Genomic DNA, 17,721 nt, shown 5'->3' with positions numbered 1-17,721 from the left:
CTTGCTTGCAGAAGTGAACGCATACGTACGTCGCGCCTGCATATGTAAACGGCGTTCAAATCACATGTGAGGTATCGCCGCAAATGTTGGAGCAATAATTCTAGCCCAAGACAATCTCTATAACTCTATACAGGTAGCCTGTAAAAAATTTTTAAAGCGTAGCCTATAGAGATTTTTAAGTACCGAAGTTTGGCACCATTCCACAAGTGTGAGCAATTTTAAAGCGTATCTATTATACTCGGCGTAACATCTTTCACATTTATACAAAAAAACTTTAGTGTGTTTATTTTTAATTAATGAAACCGTTTTTTTTCTCCCTAAAACCGCACTTGAAAAATTGCTGTGCAAATATCGTGGGACAAAAAAAGTTGCAATGACTACCATTTTATTCCTGCTAAAAAAAACAAACAAATGTTTGGGTGTTCTGAGTAACCACTTGCCTACTGGGCCATAGTAAAATGACGTCCTCTACTTTGTGGGGGAAAATCTGAATGGGGCCTGTAGCTACAGGCATCATTCAGATATCATTCTTTCCAGCCGGCGATTCTGTGCATGATAAGAACGATCATAGCGGCAGTTCCGCTGCTTGATCATTCTTATAGGCGACGGGAGCGGACGTGTGTGTCGTCCCCCCCCCCCCCTCCTGCCGCCATCCGGTACTGCTCCGGGCTCTCCCTTGCCATCAGGGGCCCAGTGAAAGGAACCACCCGCTGCCGGATGACGAGCATAGAGATTTCCGGTGACCAGATGGTCACCAGTCATCTCTATGACCGTCGGAGGCCCGGGCGCGATGTTATGACGTCACGCCCAGACCCCGCATTGTAAACAAAGCCGTGATCGTGGCTGTCAGCATGAGATCGGAAAAAAAAATTCTCAGATCTTATGCTTTTACAGCCTGGAGGAGAGATGTGGGGTCGTCTTGACCCCGCATCTCTCCATAAAGAGGACCTGTCACAATAGATTGTCTCTCATCCATGTCTTTATGGACTTTGCTTTTTGCACTCGTCCAAATCATTTAGTGGAGGGGGATTATGATGTGGGGTTGTTATTCAGGGGTTGGGCTTGGCCCCTTGGTTCCCGTGAAGGGAATTCTTAAGGCCTCAGCATACCAAGGCATTTTGGACAATTTCATGCTCCTAACTTTGTGGGAACAGTTTGAGGAGGGCCCCATCTTGTTGCATGACTGCACACCAGTGCACAAAGCAAGGTCCATAAAAATGTTTTTTCTATTATGCTGGTGTAAGGTACAATTTCTGTGGCGTGTAAGTACAAGGTCTTACTGATATAGGATGCTTTGGACTGGGTTCACTAGTGCTCCTATGCCTTGGAGTCAGGTGCTGTCTTTTGTTCTGTTTATATTACCTCCCCATAAAATGGCGCTACAACACTTAACAGTTGTTTCCTGGAATGTTAGGGGGCTTAATTTAAAAATCAAACTATCTTTAGTGTTTAACTTTATATAGAAACCTAGGCCCCATCTTACTGGTTCCAAGGTAATGGCCCTTAAACTGGTGTTGTAGCACATCTGTTTCATTCTAATTATGCTAGAGGGGTCGACATCTTGAAATTTCACAAGGGTAAAAGATCAATTTTAGACAGTGTACAAAGTGGTATCCCCAATTGCTGGTATTCAAACCATACAACCACTGGATCTTCATCGTCTGCAAATACAGAAATTCATTTACAATCCTATTATGGTCGTTATTAAATGCTATTTCCACAATAAAGGGAAAGCTAAACTTATGTGTACAAAATGTAAATCAAAACTGAATGCCCCCTCATACCCCTGAGACAACTTACTTTTCTGTCTGGTGTCCTACTCCTGTATGAGGCACTATAAACCCTATGGTCACGAATAGAAGAGCTGTGTCCGTCAGTGAACTCAGAGAAAGGGATTTTTACAGTGCGTAACACAAATCCTGTTTTTCACATTGTATGACTATAGAATTGTGTCTCCAGTTAACACTTTTATAATTGTATCCATTTTTTTTAGCAGGTTGAAATTTCTTCAAATTGGAAATTTATTGAAGAACTTCTAAAAAGATCAACAGATGTTCAGGTAACGTTCTGTCTTTATTGCACTAGTATACTTTTGAACTTATGAGTGTTAAGTATAAAGCCCAAAGACAAACATTTACTATATTGCAGCTTACTGTTTGGTTTTAAAGAACAAGCTCTTTCAGATGTATTCAGTTACATGGATGAGGCAAACCATTTAACACTGGCAAGGTGTGCTTTTATTTACAGTGCCTTGCTAAAGTATTCTCCCCCTTGGCATTTTTCGTGTTTTTTTTTTTTTTGCCTCACAACCTGGAATTAACATGGATTGTTTGAGGATTTGCATTTAATTAATTTACAGAACATGCCCACAACTTTTGAAGGTGTGTGTGTGTGTGTGTTTGTTTGTTTTTTTTTTTTTATTGTGAAGCAAACAACAAATAGGACAAAATAACAGAAAAATTCAATGTGCATAACTTTTCACCCCCCTAAAGTCAATACTTTTTAGTAGAGCTGCACGATTAATCGTTAAGAATCAAAATCTCAATCTTTTTCCCTTCCCGATCTTCAAAACAGCATGTCACAATCTTTCTAACAAGTGCAGAGAGTTCTCACAGCTGAAAAAAAAAAAAAAAATCCAGGCAGCCTGCCAAGTTTTATTACAACATGCAAATAAGTAGAAACAAAGTATCTTTTCATTCTTTTATCAAAGGAAAGAACTCCAGCATGTAGATGAGGGAAGTTTAACCATTTAAAGACAAAACCTTTGTTGACATTTGTTGCTTACAAGCAAAAGCCATTATTTTCTGCTAGAAAATAATTTGGAGCACCCAAACATGAGATTTTTTTTTTTTTTAGCAGAGACCCTAGAAAATAAAATTGTGGTTGTTGCAATATTTTATGTCACACCGTATTTGCGCAGTGGTTTTTCAAACGCAATTTTTTTCAAAAAAATACACTTTAATGAATTTAAAAAAAAAAACTAAACAGTAAAGTTAGCCCAATTTTTTTTTTGTACAATGTGAAAAAAGATGAGAATCGTGAGGGAATCGTGATCTTTATATTAAGCAAAAAAATCATGATTCTCATTTTAGCCAGAATCGTGCAGCTCTACTTTGTAGAGATACCTTTTGCGGCTATCACAGCTCCAAGTCTCTTTGAATAAGTCTCTATGAGCTTGCCACATCTTACCACTGTGATTTTTGCCCATTCCTCCTTGCAAAACTGCTCCAGCTCCTTCAGGTTGGATGGTTTGCGCTTGTGAACAGCAATCTTTGTCTGACCACAGATTTTCTATTGGATTGAGGTCTAGGCCATTCCAACACATTTACATGTTTCCCCTTAAACCACTCAAGTGTTGCTTTAGCAGTGTGTTTGGGGTCATTGTCCTGCTGGAAGGTGAACCTCCATCCTAGCCTCAAATCGGACACAGAGGTACAGGTTTTGCTCAAGAATATCCCTGTATTTAGCACCATCTATCTTTCCCTCAACTCTGACCAGCTTCCCAGTCCCGACTGCTGAAAAACATCCCCACAGCATGATGCTCTCACCACTATGTTTCACTGTGGGGATGGTGTTCTTTGGGTGATGTGATGTGCTGGGTTTGCGCCAGACATAGCGTTTTCTTTGATGGCCAAAAGTTCAATTTTAGTCTCATCACACCAGAGCACCTTCCTCCATACATTTTGGGAGTCTCCCACATGCCTTTTCGCAAACTCAAAACGTGCTTAGGTGTTGCAGCCTCTGGGGCCTTTCAAAAAGGTGTGTATATATGTAATGACAGACCATGTGACACTTAGATTGCACACAGGTGGACATCATTTCACTAATTATGTGGCTTCTGAAGGTTATTGGTTGCACCAGAGCTTTTTATGGGGTTCATAACAAAGTGGGTGAATACATACGCACATGCCAATTATCAGTTTTTTTTATATTTCTAAAAAATTGTTTTATGTATTTATTTTTCTAATTTTACTTCACCAACTTAGACTATTGTGTTCTGATCCATCACAAATAATTCAGATTAAAAAAACATTGAACTGGGGGGCGTGTCCGGATGTAGTGGGAGAAAGACGTGTTGCTCTGGAGCTCCGCCGATCCTGATCTAATCCGTCGCCATCCTGCATGTAATACAACCTGGAGAGCCTCCAAATGCTCCCTAACAGTTACCAGACATCATCCTCACCAGCCCCAGCAGAAATTGTGGCCGATTGTGTCTCCATCGGGCCGTGGCTGACATTATACCTCAGAGACCTGCCGCCATCTTGAGGCCTACGGAGCCTCCGTCATCCCCGGGCTGGAGTGCCGCGATCCGCGGGGTGAGAGGCAGCTGAATAGCACACATAGCTGGAGGTTGTCCCTGGGAGACAGCTGGACTGTGTGGGGGGCCTGAACGGCCACCTGAGAATCCATACAGGCTGATTCTGGGCGCCCGCGGCCTGCTGATCAAATCCATCGCCATCCTGCATGAAATACAACCTGGAGAGCCTCCAAACTGTCCCTAACAGTCACCGGACAGCATCCTCACCAGACCCAGCGTAAATTGTGGCCGACTGTGTCTCCATCGGGCCGTGGCCAACATTATACCTCAGAGATCCGCCGCCATCTTATGGCCTACTACAACAGACACATCCTCCACACTCAGGTACTAAAGTGCCCCAGCAATACTGTACTGTCTTCCCTGTGCCATCATCTGTGCCCCAGCAATACTGTACTGTATTCCCTGTGCCATCATCTGTGCCCCAGCAATACAGCATTGATTTCTCTGTGCCCCAGCAATACAGCACTGCCATCCCTTTGTCATCATCAGTGCCCCAGCAATACAACGCTGCTATACCTGTGCCATCATCTGTGCCCCAGCATTATAGCACTGCCATCCCTGTGCCATCATCTGTGCCCCAGTAAAACGGCACGGGGCGTGTGAGACAAGCCAGACGTGCTGCTGTGGAGCTCTGCACATCCTGACTCAATCTACAGCCATCCTCAGCAGTGAACATTCCGGTGAGACTCCAGATCAGCCCTATAGTTTCCTGGGCACCCCCTGCATCAATCCCAGCCCAAATTGCGGATCCCGGCCGGCCGGTGGTGTTGATACACAGCCCGCGACTCACTCCACACAGCAGTGACTCGCTGCCATCTTGCGGCCTATGAGGCCACATACATCCTCCATACTCAGGTGCCCCGATCCACGGGACAAGCGGCGGCATAGTCATCCCCCTAGGAACCTCCTTCATCGCGGGGCGGACCTCGGATGGGTCACCCTAGGACCTGCTACACAAAATATGGTCCGAAGGCCTCTCGTACCCCCCCCCCCCCCACCGGTGAGCAAATCCTCTACGAGGCGGCCCGCTGCCACTATGGCGGCGAATTCGCAGGCGGAGCCAGGGGCGGCGGTGGCCCCCACGGGGGCGGAAATCCTGGCCGGCCATTACAGCATGCAAGGAAACTCTGACAACCAAAATCGACTTCCTGACCATAGATGTCGGTCTCATCCGTCAGGATATGGACAAATTCCGGTCCCGTATCGCAGAGGTGGAGGACAGAGTCTCCACGGTGGAGGATACAGTCCGGGCAGATTCTGGGGAGGTGAGGGCCCTGCAGCTTCAAGTGAAGGCGCTCCAGGAGCGTGCTGTAGACACTGAGAACCGCCTCAGGCGGAATAACATCCGCATACTTGGATTACCTGAGAGAGCTGAGGGTCCCAGACCAGCTGAGTTTACTGAACAACTACTGTCCACTCTGTTCAGCCTGGGTGATATGCCTCCCACCTTCGTGGTGGAAAGAGCCTACAGGGTCCCACAGCTCCCTCCAAGACCAGGGGCCCCTCCTCGCCCCTTCCTGCTGCGGCTATTAAATTACCGCGACCGGGATCGCATTCTGGCAGCAGCGTACGCCATGCCTGAAATTAAATACGAAATTACCAAACTGCTCTTTTTCCCGGACTTCTCTCAGGAAGTACAGCAACGCCGCAAGTCCTTTACGGATGTAAGACGTCGGCTCCGAGAAAGGGGTATACGCTTTGGTCTATTATATCCCAGCAGGCTGTGTATCACTGATGGTGACAACACGTGTTTCTTCGACACCCCGGAGGCTGCTGCTGCATGGCTAGATACCCGCTGACAACATACTACCATGGAACCATAGTTGATATACTGGGAGCAGCTAACTATCACAATCCCCCTGAACAGGACTACCTCCTGTCCCATGTTAACTCACAATATTATGCACCATCCATCCCTAGGTCTTTTCTCACTGCTCTAATTCACCATTACCCCAATTGGTTGTTCAATGCCCTTTGTTACATAGACTACCATCCGCTCCTGTCTGCGGAGCTCCAACGGCAACCACCAATTTTGTTTTTCCTCTTTTTTTTTTTTTTTTTTTTTTTGACTGTGCTACTGTCCGGAACCTGCTTCCCCTACCTAAGAGCTTCCACAAGTGTTGAAACACAACACTGAACTGTTGCTAATTAAAGTTTAAGGGTTTACTGTTTTTGAGTTTTGGGTATAGGCCAGATCTGATCACTCCCCAAATTTTCTGGGGATGTCATCAGATGAGGGCAGGTTTGACACCTCAGTGTCATCACGGGTATTGTTTATCAGTGTTATATCTATTCATGTTCGTTTGTCTATTTGGTCTTCCATAGGTCATGATTCCACCTGGTACAGGCTCCCTGGGTCCTTGCTGCTCCTGAGCTGTGCACGTGCACCTGCTTCACTCCTCCTTTCTTCCCCCGCCAGACCTCCGCACAATGACAGGACGTGACGCCCCCACCTTCAGTGCGCTGTCCAGCAATGTCCGGGGGCTCAATTCTAAATTTAAGAGAGCGGTACTCTTCAAGTACCTCAAATTGCACTCCCCGCATATAGTAATTTTACAGGAAACGCACCTTATGGGCAGCAAACTACTGGCGCTGAAAAAGCCATGGATCCAGAGAGCCTTCCATGCTTCCTATTCCACATATGCCAGAGAGGTCACAATCCTAATTAGTAAATCCTTCCCATGTGTGATGGAACATGTTCACACTGACCCCCAGGGTAAATATGTACTAATAGTGTTCACTGTCTGGGGTGTCCGGTATATTGTAGTAGGTGTATACATTCCCCCTCCTTTTTCCTCCTCCACCTTATACACCATTCTAGAGAAAATCACTCCATACTGCCCTGCTAGACTGTTATTAATGGGTGATTTCAACGCCATTCTGGCCCCGGACCTGGACAGACCTACCCCCCCAAACAATTCTCTACTGACTTGCTCTTATGGGCAGAGGCGCTAGGTGTATCTGAGGTGTGGAGATGGAAACATCCCATGACCAGAGCATACTCCTGTTTCTCCAATACACATAAAACTTCCTCCCGCATCGATCTCGCCTTTGCCAACCCGACTATGCTGACAGATGTACTTGATGCCTCATATTTGCCCAGCGGACTCTCAGATCACTGCCCCCTACTCCTTACCGTTCGTTCCCCGTCCTCCCGTTCCTCCTCCCTTTGGCGCCTGGGGACCCATTGGATCTCTCATGCTGACCTGGCAGACACCATTCCACCACGCTTAGTGGAATACTGGGATCTTAATACGGGATCCTCCTCAGCGGTGACCTGGGATGCCTTTAAGGCTTTTACCAGAGGGCAATACATTTCTTCTATTGCTGGGATCCGGAGAGAACAAGCGGCTACCATTACTGCCCTACAGACCACTGCGCAATCCCAATCAGACATCTATGCAGCTGACCCCACTGACGCACACTTTGACTCCCTCAATGCAGTGAAACGTGAGCTACACCTCCACCTCACCGAAGTTACCAGACTTGACCTTTACCGCAACAAACAAGGGTTCTTTGAACAAGGAGACCGCAACGGTCGCCTTCTGGCGATGCTTGCACAACATAACAGACCGCTGGCGGTGATCTCTAGTGTGGTGTCCCCTTCGGGAGGGTCGGCCTCTTCCCTGCAAGACATACTTGAAGCCTTCCGTCAGTACTACAGCTCTCTATACTTCAGTGCTACCATCGGATTTCCAGTCGTGGGACCTCGCACCTTGGCTGGACCCCTTGGCACTTGGCTGGTTGTCTGATGGGGAGAGAGAATCCCTAGTGAGGCCGATTACCCCGGAGGAGGTACTGAAAGCGATTAGGTCCTTTCCCGCGGGAAAGACTCTGGGCCCAGAAAGACTACCCATTGAGTTCTACAAAACTCATGGGGACCTATTGGCCCCCAAATTGGCCCAGCTCTATTCCCAATGTTTGACTGATGGTGCCCTCCCAGCTTCCATGGGCCATGCCCATGTCATTCTCATTCATAAAGTGTCTAAAGACCCCACATCCTGTGCCTCCTACAGACCAATCGCCCTACTTAATACAGACTTCAAGATTCTCACCAAATTACTAACCACGAGACTACAGCCCCTACTACCATCTATCATTGAGACTGACCAGACTGGTTTCATGGCCAATAGAGCGACAGACGTTAACTTGAGGCGTCTGTTCACCAACATACACGCACAACATCTCAATGAAGGATCTAGAGTGGTGGCCTCCCTGGACATTGAGAAGGCCTTCGACACGGTCGAGTGGCCTTTTCTCTGGGAGGTCCTCCGCAGGATGGGGTTCCCCCTGATCTTCATTGAATGGATGAAGGTCCTCTACCGTGACCCCACCTCGGCTATTAAGCTGGGAGGGGGCCTGTCACAGTCCTTCCATCTATCCAGGGGCATGCGGCAGGGCTGCCCTCTCTCTCCGGCCTTATTCGCCATCGCGATGGAGCCACTTGCCGAGGCCCTTCGCACCTCTCCTCACATTAGGGGACTGCGGGTTGGCTGGCTGGAGGAGAGGGTCGCCCTGTATGCGGATGACCTCCTACTCTTCCTTAATGATGCAGGTCCATCACTCGAGGGAGCCCTGCAGGTCCTCAACTCCTTCTCCTCTGTCACGGGCCTCAGGGTTAACTGGACAAAATCTCTCCTGTTCCCCGTGGATCCTGCAGCCCGTGACACAGCCTACACGGACATCCCACTACAATGGGTCGAGAATTTTAAATACTTAGGGGTGGTGGTCTCCAGGCAGGCTTCTGAGTTCTTACCCCTCAACTTGTCCCCGGTGGTTCAGGAGACTTGGCAACGGCTGAAGGCGTGGGAATCGTTGCCTCTTTCACTGTTGGGACGCATTAATTTGTTTAAAATGAAAATACTCCCCAAATTTACATACTTATTCCGCCACTCTCCACAGTGGATTCCTAAATCCTTTTTCAAACAACTACATCGCCTCCTCGCCTCTTTCCTATGGGGGTCCAGATACAGCTGGTCAACACTGATACGCCTGACCTCCCAGGGTGGCTTGGCGTGTCCGGATCTATACAAGTACTATCTGGCCGCCCAGCTAGTAACAGCTGCTTGGTGGCTCAATCCGGACACCTCCAACCCAGCTACCATGGTCGAGACGGCAGTGTTGGGATCCCTAGAGGCGCTCAAATTTTTGCTTTTTCGAGGCCCTCGAGCCCCTTATCCACTGACACCCTCCATGCGCACTACACTGCGTGCATGGGGGGCAGGTCTCAAATTAGAAAAATACCCTCAACAGGCAATCTCACCCAATGCTCCCCTTTGGATAAACCCAACCCTGGAGCACATCTATAAACTACCTGAGCCTCATGCCTGGACCAAATTTAACATTAAAACGGTGGCACAGATTATCTCCAATCAATCCCTAGTCCCGCTCTCCAAACTAAACTCCGATTTTAATATACCCCAGTCCTATTTTTTCCGATTCCTTCAACTCTCCCATGCCTTCAGTCACCAATTCTCCAACTCCCCTCCTCAACTAGTCCAATCTTCACTGGAGGACCTTCTTAGATCAGATTGTGCGAAAAAACCCACTTCTCAATTATATTCACACCTGACTGTCACCTCCCTCCCGACTATGGAAAAGCTAAGATCTAAATGGTCCCATGACATCCCCAATTTTGACAACGATGACTGGGATGACATATGGGATTTCCCATTTAGCTCCCTGGTCTCTCTGAGAGATCGCCTGATCCAATTCAAGATAGTCCATCGGGCATATTTTACCCCTCACAGACTACACAAAATGAACCCCGACTCCCCTCCCGGGTGTTGGAGATGTGGTGGGACTCCTGGGGACTTCACCCACATCTTCTAGACCTGTCCGGCAATTGTCGGATACTGGAGGGAGATATTGGACTTTGTCACACAAATCACCTCTGTGCCACTACAACCATCAATGTCAATCTGCATACTAGGCCTGGTAGAACAACGAATTTCTACGGTGGCGGGACGCACACTGGTGGGATTGCTCCTGTTCTATGCCCGTAAAGCTATAGCCCTTAGTTGGTGCAAACCAACCCCCCCTCCTCTCTCCCTGTGGAAACAATTAATTAACAATAGCTTACCTCTGTATAAAGACACATATGACAACAGAGGCTGCCCCAACAAATATAGCAAAGTCTGGTCTAAGTGGCTGGCAGATCCCTCCACCGCTTCAGAGGCCTCTCAGTAGACCCCAATCACAGAGTAGCTCCCAAGTGGGTGCCAGGTGTACACAATAATCTACAATATGCTATTTTACCATGTACAACTGCACATAGCACCACCATGACCCAGTAAACTGTACCGCTATGACTGATGTCATAATATATTCTTCATGAATAAGGTGACAGCGTGATTCTTGCAAGGATCACATAGACCTCATATTAGACCAATGTATGTTTAACTGTTTGTTCTCTTTATCTGTTTTTGTTTCTCTTTTTAAAAATCAATAAAAAGATTTTGAAAAAAAAAACAAAAAAAAAAAAAAACATTGAACTAAAGGCTGTAATGTAACAAAATAGGTAAAAAGCCAAGGGGGGGGGGGTGAATACTTTTGCAAGGCACTATATGTAAAATCTTTCCCAAAAGGAAAAAATGTTTGCTGTAACTGTTTATAAAGTTTTAGATGAAGTTTGGCTTCAGTTTTAGTGTATCTAAATCTGCTAGTATATCTAACAATCAACTCCCCCAGACTGACAATGCTGTCTGCTGTGCCCCTGTGCTCCTTCATCCAGAATGGGGGCACTCTAATACAGGAGGTCTGTTACTGGCCAGATAACAGGGAAAAAGCCAGAAAATATAAATACATTGAATGACCTTACCTGTTCTAGATTGCATGGAGTTTTAGGTTTATTGCTACAGTGACCATAAACTGTGTAAAAGCTTATGGTCGCTGCTCAGTGCAATCATCCTAGCATAGCTCTGGTGACTTGCATTAGTAGTGGGTGCCGACACTGAAAAGAGCCCGTCCTGGCTTGGTGCACATATGTAGAGAAGAAATGAAGAAAGCGTCGCACTGCTTTTTTTTTTTTTTTTTTTTTTTTTGTTTTTTTGTTTTTTTGCTAGTTTCCTTAGGTGATGGACCTATTCCCTGGGAAAGTAATTTTTTGTTTTTTATTGGGGTTTAGCTTCTGAATCTTCCATCAACATCTGACTGCCTTTGCCTTGCGCTACCTACCAGTTTCCAAATTAGTTACTTTCGCCTGTATACCTTGAGGACTTGCCCATACTCCTCTGCGAAAGGCCAGCTTGTTCTGTTTGCTTCGGGTCCTGCGTTAGGTGCTCACCTTGGCATAAAGTGCAGTGTGTGACGTTAGCTGCAAGGTGCTATAAAGGTCCAGGGCCATGGTCTATTTCTGTGGTTCCAGACCCAGTGATGGGCAAAAGCTGGACCTTAATAGGCCCAGTGTCATAGATAATATAAGTCAGGGTTTCCCTGTATATGGAATCTGGTTCCTGGTTTTAAACAACACTATCTGCAGGTCAAAGCACACTATTTTATTTATTTATTTATTTTAGTGGGCAGGGGATTTTTGGTGATATTCAGTGAGTGTTCAAAAAGCAAAAAGGAGGGACTTTGGACTTTTTAGGCACGACTACAAAAATTGTCTATAACAAAGTTGTTTTATTAAATTGAAAAATACATAACAAAAAAGACATTGATTAAAAACCACAAATCATGTATATCTGTATTAAAGTGATAGCTATACAACACCATCTAGGTACATAATTCTTCGGACATCAGGATAACCACCCCAAATAGCAATCGGTCCGAGAAGATGGCTAGATAGCAAATCCGCAATTGATTAGTTCATGTCATGTCGATATTCAATGCTCGACATGTTTTGCGTGTCTTCACGCTTCTTCAAGAGCGAAACAGTATATATTGTGGCTATCAAAATACATAACATAGCATATAGATGATTAATGTATAAAACCATAAAAACCGGCATCTAAAGTGACGCTGCATATTATAGATTCAGAGAAATTCATGCTGGTTAAGACAGTGCGGTAATGGGTAGGGGCACAGACCAAAGAGGTGATGAAAGGCTACCATGGGGGCGTACACAACATGATATTAGATAGTAGCTGGAGAATGTGACAAAGTAGAAAGACTTCATAGAGTATGTTTTAATTTTATATATTAATAAATCCCCAATGACCTAGAACAGGAGAAGGGAAGAGGGGATGGGGGGGGGGGGAAGGAGGGGGAGGGGAAAAAGGGAAAGGAGAGGGGGGGGGGGGGGGGGGAGGAGAAGAAAGGGGAGAAAAAGGGAAGGAAACCAAGGGGAATATGTATATGTAGAAAATACTCACATCATGAACATATTTAAAATCATGAGAAAACAGCCCACAGGTCAAGAAGAACCGGAGAACCGGCAGTGTGGTATATCCACACACGTCGGGATGGATATAAACTGGTACTATATCCTACACGGACACATTCCTAAAAAGAAAACGACTAACTTAAAAAATGGTGATCTATAGATCTAAAATATTGGCGAAGTGGCCACGGCCATAGTACAAAACACTCACCAATATTTATTTAGGGATACCAGATGTTTACATCTGTCACTCTATTCTATGTGTATATGGATCTAGCAGGAAAGCTCAGATAGTCACAGGTATTCAAATGGGTGCCAGCAGGCTCAGTATCCCAGTAGGTAATTTAGTGTTGCTTTAACCTAGGATGCAGAGGAGAGCAAAGAGAGAAATCAGCTATATAAGATCTTAGCCTGAGATCCATATAACAATGGTGGGTCACTTGTATTTAGTGCTTAAATAAGGGTGAAAGTACCTGGATCCGTTAGAAAAAAAGGGCTTCCGACGTTTGGTGTCTTCCTGTAGCTGCAGCAGGATGCACACCATGATAGGACGCCGTCCTATTTGTGTGCACGTCCCGTCTGTAGTCATCCAATCGGCTACGCCGACGTGACGTTATCCGGACTGGCCGAATGCTCACGGTGCGCATGCGCGCCTCCCAGCCAGGAGCATTCTGCCGGTCCGGGTGACGTCACGTCGGCGTAGCCGATTGGATGTCTACGGACGGGACGTGCACACAAATAGGACAGCATCCTATCATGGTGTGCATCCCGCTCCAGCTACAGGAAGACACCACTTCGGAAGCCCTTTTTTTCTACCAGATCCAGGTACTTTCACCCTTATTTAAGCACTAAATACAAGTGATCCACCATCGTTATATGGATCTATCTCAGGCTAAGATCTTTATATAGCTGATTTCTCTCTTTGCTCTCCTCTGCATCCTAGGTTAAAGCAACACTAAATTACCTACTGGGATACTGAGCCTGCTGGCACCCATTTGAATACCTGTGACTATCTGAGCTTTCCTGCTAGATCCATATACACATAGAATAGAGTGACAGATATAAACATCTGGTATCCCTAAATAAATATTGGTGAGTGTTTTGTACTATGGCCGTGGCCACTTCACCAATATTTTAGATCTATAGATCACCATTTTTTAAGTTAGTTGTTTTCTTTTTAGGAATGTGTCCGTGTAGGATATAGTACCAATTTATATCCTTCCCGACGTGTGTGGATATATCACACTGCCGGTTCTTCTTGACCTGTGGGCTGTTTTCTCATGATTTTAAAGCGGGATTCCACCCAAATTTTGAACAATATCTGTATGTATTCTCTTCCTTGCCTAGATGCTGACATGCCGTTTAAAAAAATTTAAATCGCCGTAATTACCTTTTTATTTTTCTATTCTTCTTTGCACTTCCTGGTTCTCCTCCCGTGGGAGTAGGTGTGTTTCTAGCCTCTCCCAGACTCCTGGGAGCTAGTCTCAGGCTTCCCAGGATGCCACTGAGCATGTGCGGGAACGAGCGGTGAATGCTGGGAGCACAGCATTCACCACATCCAGGAAATAAATGCTTGTGGGCTTCAAATGCCCACAATGAAGATGGAAACCGCCTGCAGTGAATAATATAAGTTATTCTTTCCGACGAAATCTGACACAGGCGGACATATTACACACAATATGTGAGTATGTAATGCTGAGAAGAAAAGTTTGTGAATGAACTCAAAAAAAAAAAAACGATAGGTGGACCCCCGCTTTAAATACGTTCATGATGTGAGTATTTTCTACATCTACATATTCCCCTTGGTTTCCTTCCCTTTTTCTCACCTTTCTTCCCCCCCCCCCCTCCTTTCCCTTTTTCCCCTCCTCCATTCCTCTCCCCTTCCTTCCCCTTTCCCTCCCCCCTTCCCCTTCCCTGGTCCCCGTCCCCTCTTCCCTTCTCCTGTTCTAGGTCATTGGGGATTTATTAATATATAAAATTAAAACATACTTTATGCAGTCTTTCTACTTTGTCACATTCTCCAGCTACTATCTAATATCATGTTGTGTATGTCCCCATGGTAGCCTTTCATCACCTCTTTGGTCTGTGCCCCTACCCATTACCTCACTGTCTTAACCAGCATGAATTTCTCTGAATCTATAATATGCGGCGTCACTTTAGATGCCGGTTTTTATGGTTTTATATATTAATCATCTATATGCTATGTTATGTATTTTGATAGCCACAATATATACTGTTTCGCTCTTGAAGAAGCGTGAAGACACGCAAAACATGTTGAGCATTGAATATCGACATGACATGAACTAATCGATTGCGGATTTGCTATCTAGCCATCTTCTCGGACCGATTGCTATTTGGGGTGGTTATCCTGATGTCCGAAGAATTATGTACCTAGATGGTGTTGTATAGCTATCGCTTTAATACAGATATACATGATTTGTGGTTTTTAATCAATGTCTTTTTTGTTATGTATTTTTCAATTTAATAAAACAACTTTGTTATAGACAATTTTTGTAGTCGTGCCTAAAAAGTCCAAAGTCCCTCCTTTTTGCTTTTTGAATACGAATTTGTAGGACGTGGCACAGGTATATTTTCGGTGTATCCACGGTGCCACTCCGTGTTACGATACATTTCTAGTTTTTCAGTGAGTGTTATTCACCCAGCCGCGATCACCGCAGATACTTGCTGGCTGTGAAAATGGACAATAATGGCTGCAGTCGCAGACAGGCTCTCATTGCAGTGTAAATTCTTGCAGCTGGGTTTCGTAGTGTGGCCAAACGACCGTTCGAAAGTAGCCCATTACTCTTCATAGGCAGAAACTTGCATGCCAGCTCTCTCTCAGCTATCCATATTTCAGCAGTGGACAATTGGCAGGCGCATTTTCTGAGCCATCTACACCTAGGTCTGGTGGCGTGGTCTCACCTAGAGTCCTTTCCAGGTTCAACAACAAGCTGAACAAATTTGTAACCTATACCAGGGATCCTCTAGTCTTCACAATATACACTGGTAATTCCCCTGGGCTCAATTCCAAATGGTTTATGCCTTCCCTCCAATGATCCTCCCTCAATTGCTGCACAAGATGGAGGAGAAAAGGGTACCAGTGATTCTCATTTCACCATACTTGCCCGGAAGAATGTGGTACACAAACATTCTCAGGCTTGTGGTGGATGAGCCTTGGCCTCTTCCAAACAGATCTGACTTTATGACCCAGGCTTCCTGTTCCATCCTGCTTCAGTCATTGGCTTTAACGGCATGGCTGTTGAAACCCAAGTCCTAAAGAATGGGGTATTGATTTGCTCAGTGCAAAGACATCAAACTCCTACAAATTTCCCTGCAAAACACAACAAAAGGCCTTCTTTGCATGGTGCAAGGACACAAGGCTTAACCCTAAAAGAGCCTTTTTCTTTTGTACAAGGACAAGGTGGTTTTGAGACCAAAATCATCCTTTTTGCATATATGGTGGTCTCCTCTTTCCACCTCAGTGAGGGCATTTTCCTCTCTTCCTTCTGTCCTGCTCCAAAACATGACCAGGAAATTGCTCTACGTTGTTTGGATGTTAGGGCTGTTGGGTTTACCTGAAAGCTACACCCTGTATTGCAAGTCCTTCCACCTGCCCCGTGGGCCCTTGCAAGGGACACCCTGCCTTCTGCTCCACCTTTTGCCAGAAGTTAGACAACTCGTTTTCAGGGTCTACCCCCTTAAGGAAAAGGTTCCTCCCTTTCTGCTCAGAGCCCATTCCACTGGAGCTGTTGGTTTCCCCTGAGCTTTTCAGCATTAGGCATCTGTATTCCAGATTTGCAACGCTGCCACCTGGTCCTCTGTTCACATGTTTTTCAAATTCTACCATTTGGTTACCTGTAAATTCCTTACTTGAAGTACAGTACAGGATACTGTACTCGCATGTCTTGATCATGTCTTAGGGATGTTGAAAATGGCGCATTGATGCATCACGATTCTGCCCTTCCCGATTTGGCATTGATGCGGTATCCAGCGTTATCGATTATGCATGATGTCATTCCGCCTCCTCCCCCTCCCACTCACAGCGGTGTCTTTGCTGGTGATGACAAGCAACCGAACAGCTGGCTGCGCCTGCCGCCGCTCCCCCATCAGTGGACGATGTAGCCTCAGCATGCTGCCCCCACCCACACTCTCTCCCTCCTTGGTATTTGTATTCTATGCATTAGGATAAAATGGGATAATGCCTTCTGTTTGCATTAGTCCCCCCTAATACTTACCTGAGCCCCCATCTCTGTCCAGCGATGTGCACGAATGCCTCAGCCATTCAGGACTCTCCCTCCTGATTGGCTGAGATACAGCAGTGGCGCCATTGGCTCCCCTAGCTGTCAATCAAATTTAGTCAGCCAATCAGGAGAGAGAGGGTGTGGGGCCGAACCGCAGCTCCGTGTCCGAATGAACACAGGGAGCTGTGGCTCAGTTCAGGTGCCCCCATAGCAAGCTGCTTGCTATGGAGGCACTCGGCAGGAGGGAGGGGCCAGGAGCGCCGATGAGGGACCCGAAAAGAGGAGGATCTGGGCTACTCTATGCAAAACCACTACACAGCAGTATGACATGTTTGCTATTTTTAAAGGGAAAAAAAAAAGTCTTTAGTATCACTTTAATGCTGGGGAACTGAGCACCAACGTCATCTGCTGGGTGGAGCATCACTCGATCTCTTTCTACCATTTGTCATTTAGGAAGCAGCATCCTGCTTTGCAAGCAGTCACATGGAGCTCTGATCTCTGGTCCATTTCGCAGTGATATTGGTGACCTATGACCATCTGCTCTTCACTGGCTATCTGTTATCTGGGACTAGTGAGACCTTGCCTCGTACCTGGAGGGTAGTGTAGACACCGAAGGTTGGTCCCACAGTAACAAGCGATCCCAGCTCACACTCCCCTAATAGCTTCAGGGACGGTTGCGCTGTGCCTTCAGAAGGAACTGATGTATGCAATCTGGAATTTTGTTAAAGTATCTAACATATTGGAGTGCTGCTTAACTACACTGTTTGAAGCTGAATCTCCTGCATTATATTTAGGGGCCTCCTCAGCAACCATACAAGATTTTGTAGCCAAATCCAGTT

The 17,721-nt window shown here is 45.9% G+C and overlaps 1 protein-coding gene across 2 annotated transcripts in view; it reads left to right on the top strand.

Moving 5' to 3' along the window:
* Positions 1-17,721, top strand: part of MMS22L (MMS22 like, DNA repair protein) — a 153,043-nt gene that overhangs the window by 49,142 nt on the left and 86,180 nt on the right. Inside the window, exon 10 of one of the 2 annotated variants that reach the window (XM_073626972.1) lies at positions 1,997-2,059. In XM_073626972.1, the coding sequence (XP_073483073.1) occupies positions 1,997-2,059 (63 nt within the window). Of the gene's footprint in view, positions 1-1,993; positions 2,060-17,721 lie in introns of both variants that reach the window. The other variant, XM_073626971.1, reaches the window with a different exon arrangement.

The sequence above is a fragment of the Aquarana catesbeiana genome, linkage group LG04, assembly GCF_042186555.1.
Source record: "Aquarana catesbeiana isolate 2022-GZ linkage group LG04, ASM4218655v1, whole genome shotgun sequence".
Taxonomy (NCBI): Eukaryota; Metazoa; Chordata; class Amphibia; order Anura; family Ranidae; genus Aquarana; species Aquarana catesbeiana.
This window is presented reverse-complemented; position numbering and strand designations above follow the sequence as displayed.